Source organism: Ranitomeya imitator, chromosome 3 (genome assembly GCF_032444005.1).
Source record: "Ranitomeya imitator isolate aRanImi1 chromosome 3, aRanImi1.pri, whole genome shotgun sequence".
NCBI classification, from domain to species: Eukaryota; Metazoa; Chordata; class Amphibia; order Anura; family Dendrobatidae; genus Ranitomeya; species Ranitomeya imitator.
In genome coordinates this window covers 174,858,014-174,879,883 of record NC_091284.1, presented here as the reverse complement: position 1 = coordinate 174,879,883, position 21,870 = coordinate 174,858,014, and the positions used below count along the sequence as shown (strand labels likewise).

Here is a 21,870-nt window from a genome sequence, read left to right as displayed (position 1 = left end):
AAATATATATATATTTTGTAAAACACAACGATGAGAAAAAAATATCAAACATGCCTGGAAAGCAATGCGGAATATGTAAGGGTACATGTCCACGTTCAGGAAAGCCATCGTTATCGTTGGAGCGCCAAAGCCGCTATGTGCAAAGCCCAACCCCCTTCTGGGACGCAATGATGCCAGATATGTTCATTGTACAAATCCGGCATCATCGCACCCCACGCATAGGGCCCTGTTTTATTCCTTGCGGAGCCGCAGCTTCTCAGCAAGGAACACGGACATGCTGTGATCATAAAAGACGCGCATGTCCGGAGTCGCAGGGCTGACGGATGACACGCAGTGGACACGTGATTTCATGAAATCCCCTCCACTATGCTGTTACATCTGGACGCTGCATGTTTGGCGCTGCGGCCCCACGCAGCGCCAAACACACAGCGTTTCCAGAACGTGGACATGTACCCATAACCCAATATATAAAACAAACAGACATCTGCTTACCTGACGTGCATGTTGATTCAGGATTAGAAGCATCAACCCCAGGATCGCAATCTGGTGTGGCGTGCGGAGCTGGATCCGCGGGCTGTGATCTGGCCTACGCTCAGCACTCTGCAGAGCGCTGTCATTAAAAACACGTCCACTCATTTTGGTGTGTTAAGTTCCAAAATGGAGGATGGAATAAGAAAAGGGTTGGACAAGGAAATGACATAATTTATTTATTTTATTTTTTCCCCACTGCAGTAAGCTTTATTTGTGTCAAACACAGACAATCTGCAGAGAAAACTGCATAAAAAAACGCACTAAAAACCGCATCAAAAAACGCACCAAAAAACGCACCTGCGTTTTCTGCCAAGAGCTGCGGTTTTTAGTGCAGAAAAAACAGCAGGGAAATCAGGAACGTGTGAACATGGCCTTAGCCACAGCAACAGATTCCTGCAGCACCTAGGCGATCACGTATGCCCGCTACTAAAGAGAATAAATATTCACTGCTCTCCACGCCCATGGGAGTGGAGAGCAGTGAATATTCATTGCCTTTAGTAGTGGGCACACGTTATCGCTCAGCAGCAGGAAACCTGCGGCTGCGGCTAACACTGACCGCTATCAGGGCCGGCGTTAGGGGCAGGTAGACTAGGGCCTACCCCCCACTACCCCAGGGGTCCCCAGCTAGTGGCATGCCACTTACAGCAGCACACCATGCGGCCACTCTGGGGCCTGTGAGTCAGGGGGTCCTCCCAGCCCCAGTGCACACCGCATTCAACTGTATTGGCATCACAGATGCTGATACCGTTGAAAGCAATAATGGAGAAAAGAGCGACATATGATGCTCCCTCCTCCATCATTCCCCTCTGCCTCTGACATGGTGGGTGTGCGATGACGTCACTTCATAGCGAACCATGCTGTGTGCCGGTCAGATGGCATTGCAGCTGCTAAGACCGGAGCAGAGCCAGGATCAGCGGGGGAAAAAGGAGTGATAATACAGTAGTACTGTGGGGCTTGATTATATTTCATGGAGGGGGCTACATTATATTTTATGTGGGGTTGCATTATACTATATGAGGAGGCTGCATGATACTATATGAGGGGGGGCTACATTATACCATATGAGGGGATATATACTATTCTATGGGGGGCTGCATTATACCCTATGAGGGGGCGACATTATATTCTATGAGGAGGGCTGCATCATACTCTGAGAGGGCTGCATTATATTGTATGGGGGGGCTGTATTATACCCTATGAGGGGGCTGCATAATATCCTATGGGGGCTGCATAATATTCTATAGGGAACTGCTTTATACTATATTAGGGGAACTGCATTATATTCTATGGGGAAGGCTGCATTATACTTTATGAGGGGGCTACATTATATTCTATGAGGGGGGCTACCCCAACCCCCTTATACCCTGATATTAGCATGTTTTACCACACAATCGGTGGTCTTGTATTTATTTCTATGTAGCTACATAGTGGGCCCCAAGAATGATTTTCTCTGGTGGGCCGAAGGTGCTCCAGTCCGATGCTGGCTACAATGTAGTCCTCCATATTCATGAGTTGCCTATAACCCCTTACCCACCACTGAATGGCAGCTTTCTGCCTAAGCTGTCAATCAGGGGTGTGGGTGGGGTTATGCAGAGCTCAGCAATCAGAGAACTGCTAGATCTGCAGCAGACAAAACGGGAATTTTATCAAAATGACAGCAAGCAGCCCAGCAAGTGATACATCACTGGAATCAGGATTTTGACACTTGCATCATACTGCTTTTAGAGGGGGTAGCAAAAATCTGGTGACAGTTTCCATTTAAAATGATGTCTGACGACATATAGCCACCCAAACCCATTAGATTGCTGTATGCTGAAATATTTTTCGGCCACAGCTATTGTGTCTCTCCCGATTCCCTAGTACACCAGAATGCTTGGCTCGGCACAGCACTCGTGGTCCTCTATGTGACAACAACTACCAGATTCCTCTGGCCATCGCTTATCTCCCAGGGAACAAAAGGTTTGGCCAATGAAATTCAGTAGGCCACATCCCTCTCTCCCCTATGTTATTTGTTACCGGGGGGGGGGAATTCCACACACATTAGATAGTGGACAGATCCTGAGGGTTGCCACATCTCTGTCCTGCCCCAGAGCCACCTACTTTGTCGGAGATATGGTCAAAACAGGCATGAGAATGCCGCAAGTTACAAAATGTAGCCCAGTTTAGTGTTGCACCAAAATGTTGAGTCTTTTCAAGGCTTTTTATGCCACAATTTGGGTGTAAAAGCTTTGATATGAATTGGGCCCCATGACTTAACGTTATTTACAGTGTCATGTAAAAGTATGGGCACCCCTGGTCAAAATTACTGTTACGGTTACTTTTGCAAGTAACACAGCTTTGAAAACGTTTTTTGCAGCCAGCTAAGAGCCTTTCTTGTTTGAGGGATTTTCCTCCATTCTTCCAGTTCTGTGAGATTCCTTGGTCGTCTTGCATACACTGCTATTTTGAGGTTTAGCCATAGATTTTCAACAATGATCAGATCAAGGGACTGTGAGGGCCATTGTAAAACCTTCAGTTGCGCCTACTGAGGTTGTCTATTGTGCATTTTGACCTGTGTTTAGGATCATTATCCACTTTTAGAAACCATTCACTTTTCTGCTTCAGCTTTTTTTACACATGGTGTTATGTTTGCATCAAGAATTTGCTGAAATTTCATTGAATCCATTTCAAAATGAGGAAAGTGCAACTTGACACTTTGCTCTCTTCTTATAGCCTTCTCCTGCTTTGTGGATATCTACCATTTTCATTTTTAGGCTAAGTTCACACTGGGCCTTTTTGCTGCGTTTTTTTTTTTTATACATTTTTATGCTAATTTGCAGCTGCATTTGACAGTACCAGCTATGTCTATGAGGTTTCAGAAATTCCATACACACAGCCTGGTTTCTTTGTCATCAGTATTTTGTGTTTTGCATGGTTTTTTGGACATAGAGAATGTCACTTCTTTCAGTGTTTTTTCAGCATTTTTCACCCCTTGAATTGAATGAAAAAACGCAGCAAAACCTGCATTTTTGCTGCAGCTTCTTTCCTGCCAAGCACTCAGGTTTTGCTGCTGCAAAAAAAAATGCAGCAAAAAAACTCCCTGTGTGAACTTAGCCCAAGAGTGCTAGGCAGCTGCTTAGAAGAACCCATGGCTGCTGTTTTCTGGCACAAAGTTAGAGGAAGGCTTTTATAAAGCTGGGAAATTTGCATCACTGGCCTTTCTTACCGATGATAGTGAACAAGTAACAGCCTAATTATGAAACCTTGGTCAAAGGTATCCGAGCACACATCTCCAAGGGTGCCCAAAGTCTTGCATCTGCCCATTTTCCTTTTTACCATTTTTTAAGTGTAAAAGATGAAAATATATACAGATTTTTGCCTAAAATACAAAGGAAATGTGTCATCTTTAACTTTTGGACTTTTAGAAATCATTTCATCTTCAACTTGCTTGACTGTTCACAATTACAGTAATTTTGAGCAGGGGTGCCCAAACTTTTACATGCCACTGCATGTTTTTATGTAGAGTTTGAGACCACAGACAATTTTGTAAAGTTTGAATGCATAGATGGAGCAGAAATGAGTGCGTTCTGCAGTCCTCACTCTACAACCAATCGCTAAAAGAAAAAGCTCTAATCCCCTCATGATTATCCGCTTGAGTAGCGGACCACTAAACCGCGTGCTCATACAAGATACCATACAGAAGAGGGCACATGCCTGATAGAGAAACATCGGTGGAAATCTCCAGCTCTCGGGAAGGTCTTAGCTGCAGACTTTACCCCTTAACCTGTTCAATTTATTTTTTTTTCTTTCATTTTTCATCCATTCATTCAAAAAAAAAAAAAAAATCATAACTTTTTATTTTTCACTATAAATGGATGAGGATTTGATCTTCACGGATCAAGTCGTATTTTTTTTAGTATGATTTTATGGGTCACATTTACTTTGATTAGCTTTTATTAATTTTTAGAGAGTTTTTTTAATCTTTTTTTTCCCACTTTTGCACAACTAACATGTTTTATAGAAGATTTGTGTGTCAATGCATCCTGGGAGCCGTAACTTTTTGTTATTGTAGTTTTATTGGTGCCATTTTAGTTTACAGATCAGTTGACTGATTTTTAGCAGTGATGAGCGAGCGTGTTCCTGTCTCGCAGGGATTGGTTGTTTGTTAGGCAATCCCTGCATGTGTTGTGGCTGTCGAACAGCCGCGGTGACTTGCACATAGTATTCGCGCACGCTGAAGACACTCGGTTAGCACTTGAGCATGCTCAGATAACACCTTATCCGAGGACGTTCGCTCATCACTAATTTTTGGGATTTTTTTTTTTGTAGGGCGTGCTGGAGGAAAAATAAAGTGAAATGATGTTGAATTTTATTTTACTTTTATTTTTTTTGTCCCAATAGTGTGCTTGAATGAGCGCTCTTGCTTTTCTAATGCTTTGGAATACATGTAGCCTGGCAGTGTGACAAGCTGCCCAATCAGCCACTCTTCTGGCATGGCCAAATAGGCAGATACTGATGACAGACGTAAGGGTCACTCCTAAGCCATCGTCTGCCATCGTAGCCTGTGTTCCGGTATATTGGAACATAGAGGAGAATCCGCACTTCGGTGATTCTTCTTTAAAATATTTCTTCGTTCAGAAATCATGTTGAAAAAATTACATAATAAAATCCTTAGTGTAGTGGGCTCACTGACGCGTTTCTGGCGACAAAGCGTTGTACCGTGCCTGCAATTCCATCCCATGGTGTCGATGGGCTGAAGGTGGAAGCCTCCTCAAACATTTAAAACGACACCGCTGCCGACAGTCGCAGCTGGAGCCTGGCTGTGTATTACTATCAGCAGTGATTGTACATTGAGACCATCTTAGCGGATATATTATTCATGGTGCAGGAAATAGCGGCATCTCATAAAGGATAAATATCCGTCGTGGGTCATTAAGGGGTTAACACGGTCTGCTACTACAAGATACCATACAGAAGAATGTGTGGAGGCCAGCGCTCTGCGTCCTGTAACGCTCCAGTTGTCAGGAAGGTCTTAGTGATGGAATACGATGTAGCTGTAATCGCTCATACATATTATATGCGCCTGTGCACGACATACTGAATAATAGAAAGTTGGAATAAACCTGGTCGCCATAGCAACCCCCCAAAAAAACTCAACTGGCAACAAAGTTTTTTCGCAGCACTATGAATCTTGTGAGCTTTCACCAGTGCCAAATGCCTGCAGGCTACTACTGTCCATACTCACTGCAGAACGGCCGACAGTAATGTATTTCTGCCCCGCGAGCCTGTGCTGGAGGCCGCTCTGCAGGGGATTACTGTGCAGAGGACTGACCGCGGAGTGTGCGGCTGCGGAGGGATGACCAGCGGCACCGCTCCATATATGGGCGTGCCCATTGCTATACCCTGACAACAGGTGGCGCTAACCTATAAGTCAATATCCTACCTGCTCACTGGGTCAGAAACTGAAAATATTATTCATCTTCATGATCTATGCGCTTGATCTACACATTTGTATTATATATTTATGTTTATGATCCACACAGTGGATGTGATATATAATACTTGGCCAAGCTCTTTAATCAAAAAGTAGTATATATGCCCCATTTCCGAGTAACAAAATATGCAAATTAGCTATATGGCAAGCCAAAAGGGAGACGTAATTGCTCTATAATTCACTGTCCAACACTTTAAGGGGCCTTGCAACATGACCCGGGATAAACTCATCTACAGACAGCTTGTTTTGGAGGAGTTTTTGTGTTTTAGTCTGGCTGGGTGAGTGCAACACATCCAATTTACAGATTTTCACCCACGAAGCATTGACAGTAGACTTTATATTCAGCTGGTCTCTTGAAGGAGAACCAGTCATCCCCCAAATTGCACCAGGGGGATTGCACTAAGAAAATCAGCCTCTGCTCTGCACTGATGAGGGGTAAATACCCTGGAACAGGCTGTATGTAGATCACTTTCTGGCTTGTCTTTTATCCCCCGATCATGTTACATGGCAAATTAAAGGGCCAGATATTGACTTGTAGAGTAGCCAGCTCTCCTGGCGAAGCCTTCAAGATAGCTGCCTCACAGAACAAAAGAAAATGTACTCCAAACTTAGCTAGCCTCAGTATTAAAAAAAACAGTATTTCACCCATTATTTAAAAAAAAAAAACATATCTCCAGTAAAAAGTATCAATACTTATCATAGACTACATCGCCTAGGAGTTGAAGGAAAGCACACAGATTTTGGATAACAAAGTTGCAGAACATGGAGAAGCCTCGGACCTTCTTACCTTTGACACAAGTTGGTTTGGTGATGACATTTCCAGATCCAATTCCTAGTTGCCCGTTAATGTTGCTGCCAAAAACATAAAGTTTCCCATTTCCTAATCAGAAAAGAGACAGTAAAATGTTATTAATTGGTAAATTTAAATTGAGGGACCGTTCTGGAAGTCTTTCGAGGTCGAGTTAATGAGAGAGCGCTCGGCTATGCCCATAACTGGACACCACTGGGATAGGTCACTACTGGGCACAGTGGCGTTAAAAAACAACTAATCTTGGCCACCACTAAAACGGGTTGCCCACAATGTAGTAGTTGTTGTTTTTTGGGGGGTTTTCTGGCCTGAGCCACAAGTATATACGTTACAACAATTATGATGTTCCCATTTAGTAGTAATAATGCACCATGTTTGGGCTGCATCACAAAATTATTAGCAGTACCATGGCCACTTATGGTCAACCCTACCGTGCGTGGTCTCACCCTTAAGGCCCATTTAAGTTCATTTTGATCTGTTAATGAGTGCCAATTGACTCTATACAAGTATATATTGGGCTCATTTGCGGACCCAGTAATGCAGATTGACAAAAACGGTATGGGGGGGGGGGGGACCGTTTTTAATAAGATCGTTCTGCTCCCATACAGCATCCAGTTGACAGCAGCACATGAGACAATATACTGTCGACAATGATGAATTTTATTCCAGCATAAACGTTCCGATCACCAGATGTAACAACCGTTCTACTCTTTAGCAGAGTGATCGCCAGCATGTTTACACAATAATCGGGAACTTATCATTGGCCAGTCTTGATGCACTTTTACGTCTACACTCAATAAACAGAAAGAAAACAATACAAGGTAACATAATTTTATTATTATTATACATTTTTATAGCGCCATTTATTCCATGGCGCTTTACATGTGAATACGGGGCAAATATAGACAAATACATTAAACATGAGCAGATAACAAGGCACACGAGTACATAAGGAGGGAGGACCCTGCCCGCGAGGGCTCACAGTCTGCAGGGGGTGGGTGAGGATACACTAGGAGAGGGAAAAGCTGGCTGTGCGGCTGTTCAGTAGGTTGAGGATCACTGCAGGCTGTAGGCTTGTCGGAAGAGATGAGTCTTCAGGTTCTTTTTGAAGGTTTCTATGGTAGGCGTAAGTCTGATGTGTTGGGGTAGAGAGTTCCAGAGTATGGGGGAAGCACGGGAGAAGTCTTGGATGCGGTTATGGGAAGAAGAGATGAGAGGGGAGTAGAGAAGGAGGTCTTGGGAGGATCGGAGGTCGCGTGTAGGTAGGTACCGGGAGACCATGTCACAGATGTATGGAGGAGACAGGTTGTGAAAGGCTTTGTATGTCAGTGTGAGGGTTTTGAACTGGAGTCTCTGGGCGATAGGAAGCCAGTGAAGGGCTTGACACAGGGGAGAGGCTGGGGAATAGCGGGGGGACAGGTGGATTAGTCGGGCAGCAGAGTGAAGGATGGATTGGAGTGGTGCCAGAGTGCTAGAGGGGAGTCCAGAGAGTAGGAGGTTGCAGTAGTCGAGGCGGGAGATGATAGGGGCATGCACTAGCGTTTTTGCAGTGTTGCGGTCAAGGAAAGCACGGATCCGGGAGATATTTTTGAGTTTGAGACGACAGGAGAAGGCAAGGGCTTCACACAAGAAACACACAGTTCACACAAGGAAAGAAAGCTCTTTCTTCAACACAAAATACAGGCAAAAAAAAAAAACGGAATTTCCGCTAATATTAGTTATTAGGAAGTAGCTAAAGGATTATTTCTATCATCATAAATGGATACTGATGGATAGCGCATGTAAAAACAAACTCTTTTTCAATTTACTACTTATAAAAATTTGCGTACGTTGCACTGATGCTGGCCAGGATTAGAAGGTAACGGCACGCTTCAGTGATCCTGGCCGGCTTCACAACAGTGCTTAAAAGCTCTAAAGAAATTAGCTAGTAATCACTGCGCATGTACCGCTGTCTAACAGCGGTGGTCAGTCTCCAAGGCAATGAGCTGTAAAGAAAGAAATATACAGCTGAAAAATAACTGAAAATTTTACCAAGCAGAAAATTGCTTGTAATTACAAGGCCTATCCAAAAATACTCATCTATGAAGATGAGAATAACCTTTTAACACTTTCCTGTACTAATTATTTTAAGTGCTGAGCCCGGATCGGTTTGGGCAGTTACCTACCAACATGTGCCAGAGTCGTCAGATGACACTGCGGAATCTCCACACTAACACCACAATGCAGAGTGAGTTGCCATTGTTTTTTTTTTTCTCATGCAGATAGTTAATACTATAATTTTTTTCTAATCCGGGATTCCTACAAAGGGTTAATGGGGGACCTCTGTCTGGGATTCCTCTAGACTGCGCTACTTTTGTATTCTGGAGATGTCTACAAGCAGCGAAGGAAAGTGAATATTTTCTTCTCACCTGTAACTAGAGCCGTGTGTTCATCTCCACATGCTATGTACGCCGGCTTGTCGTTTTTTAACCAAAACTTGCTGGGACAATTATCTGCAAACTTGCTTTTTCCAAACGTGAATAAAGCTCCAGAATCTGCAATAAACAAGAGAAAGGCAATAAAAGATGCCCAACAAGTCTAAGAAGTGGGGTCACAGAAACTGTCAGCTCTATAGGGCTCAATAGCACCCCAAAATCTTCAAACCACTATTCTGTACAGAAGAAAACTCACATACATAAGGTGAGAGTGTGAGGGTCGACCAGGGCCGTAGTCGTGGCTGAGGTAATGCGCCCTGGTCTCCCGTCACATGCATTTCACGATTCTCAGTCAGCATACCTGTTGCTCCATTCTTCACACTGCTGGGGTTTCCTCCAGACACTTGTTCAGAAACAGAGACACAGTCCAGCTCAAACTTTAAACGGGTTACTTTACTATTATCTGTTTTCAGTTTGTCTCCTTCACTTTCCCTGTGCTCTCCCTGTCGTCCTTCAGCATGTACCCAGGTCGTCCCGTCCGGCATCACAGGGTCCTCTCTGTCTAGCTCAGATACTCCCCTATCCGCTTCACCCCAGACAAAAGGGCATCTGTCCACGTAGCAAGCTGCCACATGATGAGCGAGCTGTATTGCTGTACTGCTGTTAGCTGTCTCGCTACCCCCTGCGCTGTTATAATCTGCGCTGCCATCTGTGGCCCGCAGGCCCTGAACGGCTGGGCTCCTGTCTTAAAACGTTATGGGACTGACTGCCCTGTCAGGGCTCCCTGGCCCAATTGACAGAAATGCTGGGCTTAACCACAGCTAGCCCCTCCTACATTAACTACTTACACTCTGAGCATCACTATATCCCCACATAGTGGGCCAAATAGGGTACTACGCTTTCCCTACAGAAATACTATAAACAGTACATTTGTAGTAGGTATTTAGAAATATATACAAATCATACAGTAAACCTTAACATTAAAGATACATAACACATATTAAAGGCACGTATATTATGGTTTTAGACAACCCCTTACAAGGGGATAGTATGGTTGCAAGAGTGCTTAATATTATGGCATATTTTCGATCATACGGTAACCTCGCTGATCCCAAGAAGAAACGGATCATGGCGCTAGTAATTATACTGTGGAATAATCTCCGAAATGTGAGTGAAAATTCTGCTAGTGTCCATGAACACATCCTAGCAGTGCAAAAATCCATAACTTTAAGTAGTTATTTTCACCTATTTCCCAGTTAGAACCGTTCAGAGAAAAGCTGTGAGACAAGCAATATTGCCATCCATACAACCAATGGGCTTTAACTGGATAACTAAGCATTAAATATAACTGAGCAATATTAAAAAACAATATTTCAATGCTGGATCACAACTACAGATGAAACGAAAACTTGAAACTTTCAATTCAGAATTTCATATTTATGCACTTGGGCTTTCCTCCTATAAGGTGGCATTTTTCCACCCTACAGGGTAGGCTGGCCTATAAGAGAAGGCACCAAACCATACTTACTATCAGTATCCACCCCTTGATCTCCACTGGTCAGGAAGTGATGACATTCACACCACCAGTCACTAAGTGGTCAAGTCACTGGCGGTGGGAGTCATCACTTCTGGTCCAGTGGAAACCATTACAGCAGCAGTGCTGGAGCAGGAGATGGATTCTGATGTCGAGTATGGCTTGTTTTTCCAGCCACCATTCCCTTTGAAATCGTTAAAGGGGTTATCCGAGACTATTTTCTTACTATGGACCTAAGAACTAACAGGCAGGTAACTTACTACCTGCCCATTATGCTCGCCGCCAATCTCTGCCAGCAGAGTGGTCACAGAACGCTCCTGACAGTGATTTTGCAGCTTCCGCTGACGTCACATCGACAGGGCAGCTGCTTCTTTTCCACTCTACTCTGTTGACAGGGCGTGACTGTCGATGTTATATTGATTGCCAGCAGGCTCGCCGTTGCCTAACTGTAGGAATCCGGCTGTCAATCAGGATGATGTCGTCAGTTACATCTCATCGACAGAGCATTCTGGAAGAGGAAGAGCTGCTCTGTACACGTGAAGCAGTAAAATAACTGGCAGGAGCGGCCGATAACCATTGTGACTGAGCCAGGGCTAAGTAGAACAAGCACGTTGTTAGCAATTGCCTGCTAGTTCTTTTGGCCAAAGTGTAATCTAAAAAGTAATCTAGTCCCAGACAACCCCATAAAAAAAATGCACAGAAAACCCCTTTAATCGGCATTGGAGAAATGTAAATCCTTATATATGTTAGATCTGCATGTCAGGCATAGGGAAGATAAGACCCAACTCTATATTAGCGGAACGTTCCCACGGTTAAAGGGATCAATTACTAGTAATACACCTGCATTACTGTACAAACATATTTACAATTTCCTGAACATTCTTTATTGGTGTGTTCCAGGATCAGTATTTGATGGGCTAGCCTTAAAATAAGGCATCAATATCAGATCAACAGGGATCTGTCGCTCAACATGCCCACTGATAAGCTGATTCAGGGACAAAAACCGCTGCCTAGTTAACCCCTTAACACTCTATGATGCATATGTTCATTAAATAGTAGGTGTCACAGGGTGATCGCGACAGAGAGGAGCCAGAAGACTGCAGTGTCTGATTGCATCTACCAGGACTGTGGAGTCAGAGTCATGGAGTCGGAGTTAGTTTTGGTTGGAGTCGGAGTTGGTAGAAATGTACCGACTCCAGCTTTAAAAAAAAGTATTAATATTTCATAATTGAACTTTCATATGAATTTTATAAATGTTACTCAAATATATATGTTCTATCAAACTATGAACAACAGTGATAAGCAGTTCTGCTGGAGATAGAGACATTTCTTACTTCTTGTGTGTCAGGGTATGTGCACACGTCAGGATTTCTTGCAGAAATTTTCCTGACAAAAACCGGAGATTTCTGCCAGAAATCCGCATGCGTTTTTACGGCGATTTTGACGTGTTTTTGGTGCGTTTTTTCCCAAATGCATAGAATTGCGGGAAAAACGCAGAAAATCTGCAAAAATAATGAACATGCTCATTTTTTACCGCGATGCGTTTTTTTCGCGAAAAAAAAACGCATCCATGTGCACAAAACATGCAGAATGCATTCTAAATGATAGAATGCATAATGTATGCGTTTTTAATGAGTTTTTATAGCATTTTTAGCGCGAAAAAAACGTGTGCACATAGCCTCACTGTTCTCCACTGCCCTTATCTAATCTTATACTTGGTTAACCCCATGCTGCCCCTACCCCCCTACTTACAATGTATGAAACAAAGTGAAAATGTGTTGCAAATTCTTAGTAGTAATGCTCCTCCTCTAGACTAGATGTTTGGTGTACGTCTTCCAAGCATCTCACAGCTGCTACTCAGAAGAGGAAGATTGTAAAGGTACCGTCACACTTAGCGACGCTGCAGCGATACCGACAACGATCCGGATCGCTGCAGCGTCGCTGTTTGGTCGCTGGAGAGCTGTCACACAGACCGCTCTCCAGCGACCAACGATGCCGGTAACCAGGGTAAACATCGGGTAACTAAGCGCAGGGCTGCGCTTAGTAACCCGATGTTTACCCTGGTTACCATCCTAAAAGTAAAAAAAAAAAAAAACAGTACATACTTACCTACCGCTGTCTGTCCTCCAGCGCTGTGCTCTGCACTCCTCCTGTACTGTCTGCGTGAGCACAGCGGCCGGAAAGCAGAGCGGTGACGTCACCGCTCTGCTTTCCGGCTGACCGACGCTCACAGCAAGTACAGGAGGAGTGCAGAGCACAGCGCTGGAGGACAGATGGCTGTAGGTAAGTATGTAGTGTTTGTTTTTTTTACTTTTAGGATGGTAACCAGGGTAAACATCGGGTTACTAAGCGCGGCCCTGCGCTTAGTTACCCGATGTTTACCCTGGTTACCAGTGAAGACATCGCTGAATCGGTGTCACACACGCCGATTCAGCGATGTCTGCGGGGAGTCCAGCGACGAAATAAAGTTCTGGACTTTCTTCCCCGACTAGCGACAGCACAGCAGGGGCCTGATCGCTGCTGCCTGTCACACTGGACGATATCGCTAGCGAGGACGCTGCAACGTCACGGATCGCTAGCGATATCGTCTAGTGTGACGGTACCTTAAGAAGTATTATCCTTTCAACAAACTTTGCATCAGTTAACTGTGAGTACATGAGGAATAACAGTATTACTGACCACTATATCAGTTGTACGACCTCGCAATAATTTTGTACAATTGTTTTTAGGAAAAACAATTGTCATTTGGATTGTGAATGCAGAATTAAAAACCTGAGATTGTCAAAGAAGCATCACATTAAATCAGCTGTATTTGAACATTTCACCATCACTCAAGATAGAAAACATTATGTCTGTCAGTGTATGACAAATGTTCCAGACGAAAACAAATGCTGTGAAGCCAAGATCAGTGCATATTCAGGCAAAGATAAAAATGCTCCTACCAGAGCTTCTAATCTAAAGAGACATTTACAGCGCTTTCATCCAGAAGTACTGAAAGCAGTGGATGAGAAAGACTGCATCCAAACCAATGAACCAGTGCCCAGCTCTTCCAGCCAAACAAAGGAGCAGAGAACTTTGCAGCCATCAGTTGCAAGATATTTTGTCAGTGACAAAGTTACTGTGACAATGACAGTAGATACATTTAAAAAACAGATCATAGAGCTTGTTGTAAAGGATAGTGTACCTATTTCATTATTTTCACGACCAGCTTTTATGTGTCTGAATGGGGAAATGGCCCGCAAGCTTGGTGTTTCTCTGGAGAGAGAGAGTTTTAGAAAATTAGTAATCGAAGAAGCTTTTAAACAAAAGGAAGAACTTAAAAAAACTCTGAGGGGACGCTTTCTGTTTCTTAAAATGGATGCCTGCACACGTCACAGAGTGAACTATTTCGCCATCAATGTCCGATTTGTTTGTGACAAAAATGAAACAGTTACCAAGACATTGGCAGTAAAAGACACTAAAGCTCATCACACCAGTGAGTTTCTCCAGGTCTTGGTGGAAAAGGTTCTGCAAGACTATGAACTTAAAAAAGCGCAAGTTCTTTCTGTCGTAACTGACAATGCTTCAAATATGATAAGAACTATTAAGCTAATGAATGAGAGTAATGATGGTGACCAGCAGCTATAAGAACATTCCGGGTCCACAGACACACAAATGTTTGAAATAAAGGAACACAGTATTGTAACTGAGGAGCAAACTGAAGTTGCTTCAGATGAACAGCAACATAATAGTTTAGATGATCTTGTTGAAACTGTGTCAATACGTTCTTTCATTCATCACATGCGCTGTGTTGTGCATACGCTACAGCTGGCTATAAGAGACAGTCTGCAAGAAGGACATGCTGCTGCACTGATTGGCAAGGTGAGAAAATTGGCTACTGTTGCCAGAACCCCTAAAGTTGACTCAATTTTGAAGAGACATGCTGGAAAAGGGGCAATTATTGATCAAGCCACACGATGGGGCAGTACTTAATGATTCAGCGCTTGGTTGAACTGGAAACCTTTCTTGTAGACATGGCTAACCCTCAACTGACGCTAAATGAAAGTCAGTGGAATCAGGTGACTGAGCTGGAAAAATTGCTAGAGCACCCATCTACAGACTAAAAAATTACAAGCAGAGGACTTAACTCCAGGTATTTTCTTAAAGGAGTGGAAGAACCTGATGTTTCGCCTGTCCCAAAGAGGAGGGTTAATTGCAAGTGGCATTGCTACATCAATGATATGGAGAGAGGAACTACTATTACAAAATAACATTCTTTTGGCAGCTGTTTATGTAGACCCAATGCATCGGATTCTTCTAGATGATCAACAGCTAACTAAAGGAAAAGAAGCTGTGTTTGAAATAGCAGTAAGGATGAAAGGGTTGCAGAACAGTCAGGAGGAACAAGAAGAATTTGGTCGTCCTGCCACATCTTCACCCTCATCAACTGAAGAAGAATTTAATTTCGAAAAATATTTGGATCACAAGGAACGTGCAAAGCGTTCCCACATAGAAGAACACAGCCAGTACATTTCAGCAGAATTTTTCATGTGCACTAAAAGAAATTGAGAAATTTGACCGTTCATCAAAAATAACAGAGCAACAAGCGATTCCTCTGTATCCTGACATTGTCAGAGATGTTGCCCGAGTGGTTACTGCTTTGCCACCAACCCAAGTTAGTGTAGAGAGGTTGTTCTCTGCTCTCAAAATAATTAGATCAGATTTGAGGGCATCCATGAAGGAGGATCTGACAGAGGCAATACTTTTTCTGAGGACAAATTTATAGATTTCTTCTTATTAACTGCATAAGTGTTTATTGCATATTTACTTACAAGAGTTTAGAAAAGTTTATAAAAGTTATTTGCTATATTCTAATTGTATTCTAATAAATATAGTTTTTGCTCTAAGTGGTCTGATTACTTATATGATGGTGAGAAACTGAATAAGCACGATGTTAATATTTGAGAACAGTAAATTTATTGTTACGAATTGGCCATTTATGAAGGAGTCGGAACCTGATAAAATCCAGGAGTCGGAGTCGCAACTGTGGCTTACCGACTTCACAGCCCTGGCATCTACTCCTGCGCTAAGAAGAAGCACCTTCTTTTTAAATGGTGGTTCTTTTGGCAGTACTGGGGTTAATTGGCCATGTTGGGAGAACTGGGAGTCTGAGCCCTCAGCTGAGCTCGGTTAGTCACTCCTACCCCTTGTACCATACATTTCCACCATATGGGTTGTGACAAAACTGGTCATACCTGACACAGGGTCTCCTGCCACTGCGGGGTCCCTATATGCTTATCCCACTTTCATTTTATCGGCTCCCCTGATGAATCCCCTCTATTGGGAGGAAACGCGTAGGAAGAAAAACAAAGATTTGGTGGGTACATTGTGGCAGCCTACACTTGGGAACTGCCCTTGTGAGGACAGGAGCACGACAGGGAATAACAGGAAACTTCTCCCCATTCCCTTTTTTGACATTTAACTATCTTTGTCTGCTCCTGTGTAACCTGAACCGGATGAAAGAAAATTCAGCAAAACTGGGGCGACCAAACCATTTTTTATAAGAGCACTGGTTGAAGCACTTTATTTACATGTGTGTTATGTATAGTCTTTGTGTCACCACTGCCTTCAGAGTTTATTTTTATCTTGGCATAAATAAAAGTTACATTTTTTATACAGGGGATCTCTCCTGGCTGTATTGTTACTATTCCTGAGAGTATAATGAATAGTGAGTTTTGAATACTACACTACTGCGGATTCTAGCCACTCCTATCCCCAAAATAATCTGGGTCCCGACTGATACACATCGTCAGAGCTAGCCTAGGCTGGTTTCACACTAGCGTCCGGCAGGGTTGCGGATGGCAGCCTTCTTCCTCCGTGAAGCCCCGCTTCTTCCTTCAGCTCCACCTACGTCTGCATGCGTCCTGCGTACCCTATCTTTAATATTGGGTATGCAGGCCATGCGGATGTACACGGATGACACCGCATGCGTCGTTTTGACTTTGCGCTGAACTGCGTCGAACGCAACATGTTGCATTTTGTTGCGGTCAGCACAGCGTCAAAACGACGCATGCGGAAGCATCCGCATACATAAGCATGGCCTGCATACCCAATGGTAAAGATAGGGAACGCAGGACGCATGCAGACGTAGGCGGAGCTGAAGGAAGAGGAGCGGCAGGGGGCGGGGCTTAACTGAGGAAGAAGGCTGCCATCCGCAGCCCTGCCGGACGCTAGTGTGAAACCAGCCTTATGCTGCCTGGCTGGGAGGAGAGTTGTTTGGTGGAGCTCACTCCACGCAGGGCAGATGCTGGCAGAGTTACACAGCTGACATTTATATCTAAAAGTGGGGATCAGAACTAGCACCAATCGATGCTGTTTAGCCTTTAACCCCTTGCTGTCCTTGCCAGTAAGCTGGGGTTCAAAGGGGACAGGGATTTTTACTGTATACTGCAGTAACCTGGTATTGCAGTATATGGTACAAGTAATCAAATAATTGCAAGTTCAAGTCCCTTACCAAACCTATACAAAATGAATTAACTCATTATTACTTGTGAAAAATAAAGCTAAAAATGGTGGAATTGCGATTTGCCACCATTTCACCTCACATTGGATTTTTTTTTCCGCATTTTTCCATACAGCATATGGTAAGATAAGTGGTGCAATTCAAAACTAGCTCTCCCCCTGCACAAAAACGAGCCCGCATATGGAAATGTTGATGGAAATATAAAAAGCAATGGATCTTTGAAAAAAGGTGAGGGAAAAAAAATGAGAATGCAAATATGAAAATTGCGTCCATTTATTGGCAGCTGGGCTCGGTATTATACAAAAAAACCACACAGGTCAATAGGCATAAACACACGACTGATCTAATGGCCCAATGGAAAAGGGACAGGGTGGGGGAGAAGGGGATTTGGAGGGAAAATTTAACAGTAACTAGAACATATTGTTTGTTCTGAACTAAAATAGATGAATTAAAAAAAATGCTCAAAAAATGGGAGTGAAACTGTTGAAACACAGATATCACCAGTATTGTAGGACTCAGTAGCTAACATGTAAGAAAACAGTTTGACCATCATCAGATCTATCAAGACTCTCATCATTGTATTTGTCATATCACTACACACCATTGCACAGGCTCCTATGCAGTGCTCAGATGGCTGCAGCACAGAGCATCACCATAGACCTGAGCTGTCAGCAGTAGTGATCGCTGGATCACAGCAGTCATTATAGCTATAGATCACCGCAATGTCTGAGCTGCAGACACACATAGCACCTATCTATACATACACATGGCAGGCACAGCACAGTACAGGACGTGTGATCTCCTCCTATGCAGTGCTCAGATGGCTGCAGCACAGAGCATCACCATAGACCTGAGCTGTCAGCAGTAGTGATCGCTGGATCACAGCAGTCATTATAGCTATAGATCACCGCAATGTCTGAGCTGCAGACACACATAGCACCTATCTATATCTATACATACACATGGCAGGCACAGGACAGGACGTGTGATCTCCTCCTATGCAGAGCTCAGATGGCTGCAGCACAGAGCATCACCATAGACCTGAGCTGTCAGCAGTAGTGATCGCTGGATCACAGCAGTCATTATAGCTATAGATCACCGCAATGTCTGAGCTGCAGCCACACATAGCACCTATCTATATCTATACATACACATGGCAGGCACAGCACAGTACAGGACGTGTGATCTCCTCCTATGCAGTGCAATGCTCATATAGACCTGAGCTGTCAGCAGCAGTGCGCTCTGGATCACCGCTCTCAATATATGACAGCCATATATGACAGCAGTGTCTGTGCTGCAGCCACACATAGCACCTATCTATACATACACGTGCTGCTGGCACATACCGGGCACCGGCTGCTCCTCCTCTTCGGCAGCCATGCCCTGATTCCAGCGATCCCCCACAAGAAGCTCCTTCACCCCCACCAGGTTTCTGCGACCGGAAGTAAACAAACTGCTGGTCTATAGCAACGGAGGCGTGAGTCCATCTTGTCATCTGCGGCCCGACTGCGCCACCTAGTGGACGGAGGATCACACTTCACTGTGTAAGTAGAGAACGGTGCTTCCAGGCACATTCTGAGTGGCCGTGGAACGACGCGTTTATACCGTTAGCGGGGGCTGCACTCTGCTATATGACGCCCACTCCCCAGTTTTCTCCTCACACATTGTTTTTCTTTCCTTAATTTAACCTCTTCCCAACATGGCAATTTCCAATTTTTTTTTACTTTTTTCCTCCATGATCCATAACTTTTTTTCCAGTCTTCAGTCAGCATAGTTGTATGTGGGTTTGTGTTGTTTGCAGGACAAGTTGTTCTGATTGACATCATTCTTTTCACCATATAATGAACTGGGAAAGTGCAGTGAAACGGCAAAAAAAGCTGAATTCTGCCCCCCGTATTGGGTTTTTACTGGTACAGCGTTCATTATTTGGTAAAAATGACCCTGCAGCATGATTCTCCCGGATTATACCAGCACTGCGATACCAAGCAGGCATAGTTATTTTATTTCATTATTTAAAGGGAACTTGTCACGTGAAAAATCGTTATGGACCTGCAGATATAGGGTTAATGTGCAGATTTATAGCGTTCTCAACCTGCCCAACACGGACAGTTACGCCCCCGCTGCCGGGAGGAAATGAACTGTAACTGCGCCCCCAGCACTGACTGACAGCCGTCCCTAATGCTGAGCCTGCAGTCAGTCAGTGTCGGGGCCGCGGTTACAGCCGCCGCTCTATACACGGTGGTGACTGAACCAGCGCCATCGCCGCCCCGTGACTGAAAGCCAAAACACTACGTGGAGGAATAACATTCAGTGCAGGCATCGGGCAGGTTTGCGATTAACCTTCAGATTACCCCATGTTGGCAGGATAATAGCCTTTTGTCACGTGTCAGAATTCCTTTATGAGGTGAAAAAAAATTCAGGAATTCATAAAAAAATTTGCTTGCGTTGCCACTTTCACATTTTCATTTTTTCAGTCAGTAGGACTGTGTGAGAACGTGTTATTTGGGTAGGAAGCTTCTGTTTTTATTGATACCATTTGGAGGTAGATGCATTTTTCTTCGGTTTTGCAATGCAGATAAAATGCAATTATGGTGTTTCGATTTTTTTTTTTTTCTCACGACGTCATTTACAGATTGGGTTGATTAATTTTATATTTTGATAGATCAGACATGTATGGATGTGGTGATATATGTATTTTTTATTATTATATCCTTATTTTTAATAGGTGAAAATTGTGGCTGATTTAAACGTTTAAATGTTTGTATTTCTTTTTCAGAATTGTAAACTTTTTTTTTATTTTTACTGTATTTTATAGTCAAAACACCACAGAAAAACAGGCAAAGGTGCTTACCTGTCTAGGCCTCAAATCAAATGCACTCTCATGGTGCAGTGGGCCCAAGTAAAGATGGCGACTACACAGGTGTGATAATACCAGATAAGACAGCCAGCCTACAATCAGGGAATGGCTGCTTGGCACACCAGTGCAAATAAATAATCTGCAGCAGTGTTCACACAGAGTATGCACAGCAACTGGATCCTAGCCTATCAGTAACGCCATGTGGCGGGCTGAGCAGCGCTAACTGTAATGCGTCCCGTGTGAACAGAGGCCACAACATACAAAGCCATCAGAGCCCAACTGCACCTCAAAAAGTAAAAAAAGTGCACAAGAACATATCAAAATATGTAAGGTATTAGTTAATATTATGGCCACAATACATAAGCTGGCAACCCACGTCAAGGGTCCTCACGCTTGCCAGTCCTAGTCTAACAGCAAAAACTGCATTTTTTTTTAGGCCTAGACAGGTAAGCACCTTTGCCTGTTTTTCTGTGGTGTTTTTTCTAGAATAGTGGAGGTTTTTTCCTCTTTTTTTTTTCCTCCTGTTGCAGTTTTTGCTGTTAGACTAGGACTGGCAAGCGTGAGGACCCTTGACGTGGGTTGCCAGCTTATGTATTGTGGCCATAATATTAACTAATACCTTACGTATTTTGATACTTTTTTTACTTTTTGAGGTGCAGTTGGGCTCTGATGGCTTTGTATGTTGTGGCCTCTGTTCACACGGGACGCATTACAGTTAGCGCTGGTCAGCCCGCCACATGGCGTTACTGATAGGCTAGGATCCAGTTGCTGTGCATACTCTGTGTGAACACTGCTGCAGATTATTTATTTGCACTGGTGTGCCAAGCAGCCATTCCCTGATTGTAGGCTGGCTGTCTTATCTGGTATTATCACACCTGTGTAGTCGCCATCTTGACTTGGGCCCACTGCACCATGACCGTGTATTTGATTTGAGGCCTAGACAGGTAAGCACCTTTGCCTGTTTTTCTGTGGTGTTTTTTCTAGAATAGTGGAGGTTTTTTCCTCCTGTATTTTATAGTCCCATAGGAAACCTGAACCCACAATATTGCAGTATATAGCAAAACGCGCAGTCATAGAATGATCCATTCAGGAGCTATAGGCGTCATGACAGGCACTTCTTCAGCAGACCCTCAGATGTCATGGCAACCTATTGGTACCTCACAATCGCATCACGGGGAGGCCAATGGATACTTAAAACAACGCATTCACCAGGTTGGACATTGTAAAAAAAATAAAGTTTTGTCCTAAAGACCCAACCAAAATGGCTTATCCTGAAGGGCATAAAAATCAACTTCCGATATCTAGGGACTTTAACAGCCTTTGTTTTCACTGAGTTTGAATGGATTGCCAACTACTAGGATCAAAATATTTGGCACCCATAAAATAATAAAGTCTATACTCGCCTCCTGTGGCAGCGCCGTTCTCACAGTGTCAGCACTCGCGGTCTCAGGGCTCCTGTGCTGTTTTCGTGACACGTGACGCCGGTGTCCAATCAGCGGTAACGTCACTGTCCCCACCTTCAGACAAATCGAACATGAAAAGGAATTTTAGGCTGCAGCTGATCTCTCACTTCCTCTTCCTGCTCAATTTGACAAGAGGCGATGATTGGGCGCCGGTGTCATGTGTCACAATAACCGTATGTGAGCCCCGGGAGACGGAGTGCCAATACCGCGGGATCGGCTCCGGCATGGGAGGCGAGTATAAGGGCTCCTTCTCACATGCGAGAAACTCGTGTGAGTCTCACACGTCAA

At 43.9% G+C, this 21,870-nt stretch overlaps 1 protein-coding gene across 2 annotated transcripts in view; it reads right to left on the bottom strand.

The window, feature by feature from the left end:
• The window catches only part of RPGR (retinitis pigmentosa GTPase regulator), a 99,419-nt gene extending 80,652 nt beyond the window's left edge, over nt 1–18,767 (bottom strand). For both annotated transcript variants that reach the window (XM_069761616.1, XM_069761617.1), the window contains exons 1-3: nt 18,609–18,767; nt 9,221–9,346; nt 6,792–6,884 (exon numbers count right to left, since the gene is read on the bottom strand). In XM_069761616.1, coding sequence (XP_069617717.1) covers nt 6,792–6,884; nt 9,221–9,346; nt 18,609–18,642 — 253 coding nt within the window. In that variant the 5' untranslated portion in view covers nt 18,643–18,767. The remainder of the gene's footprint in view (nt 1–6,791; nt 6,885–9,220; nt 9,347–18,608) is intronic.
• Between the last annotated feature and the right edge of the window lie 3,103 nt (nt 18,768–21,870).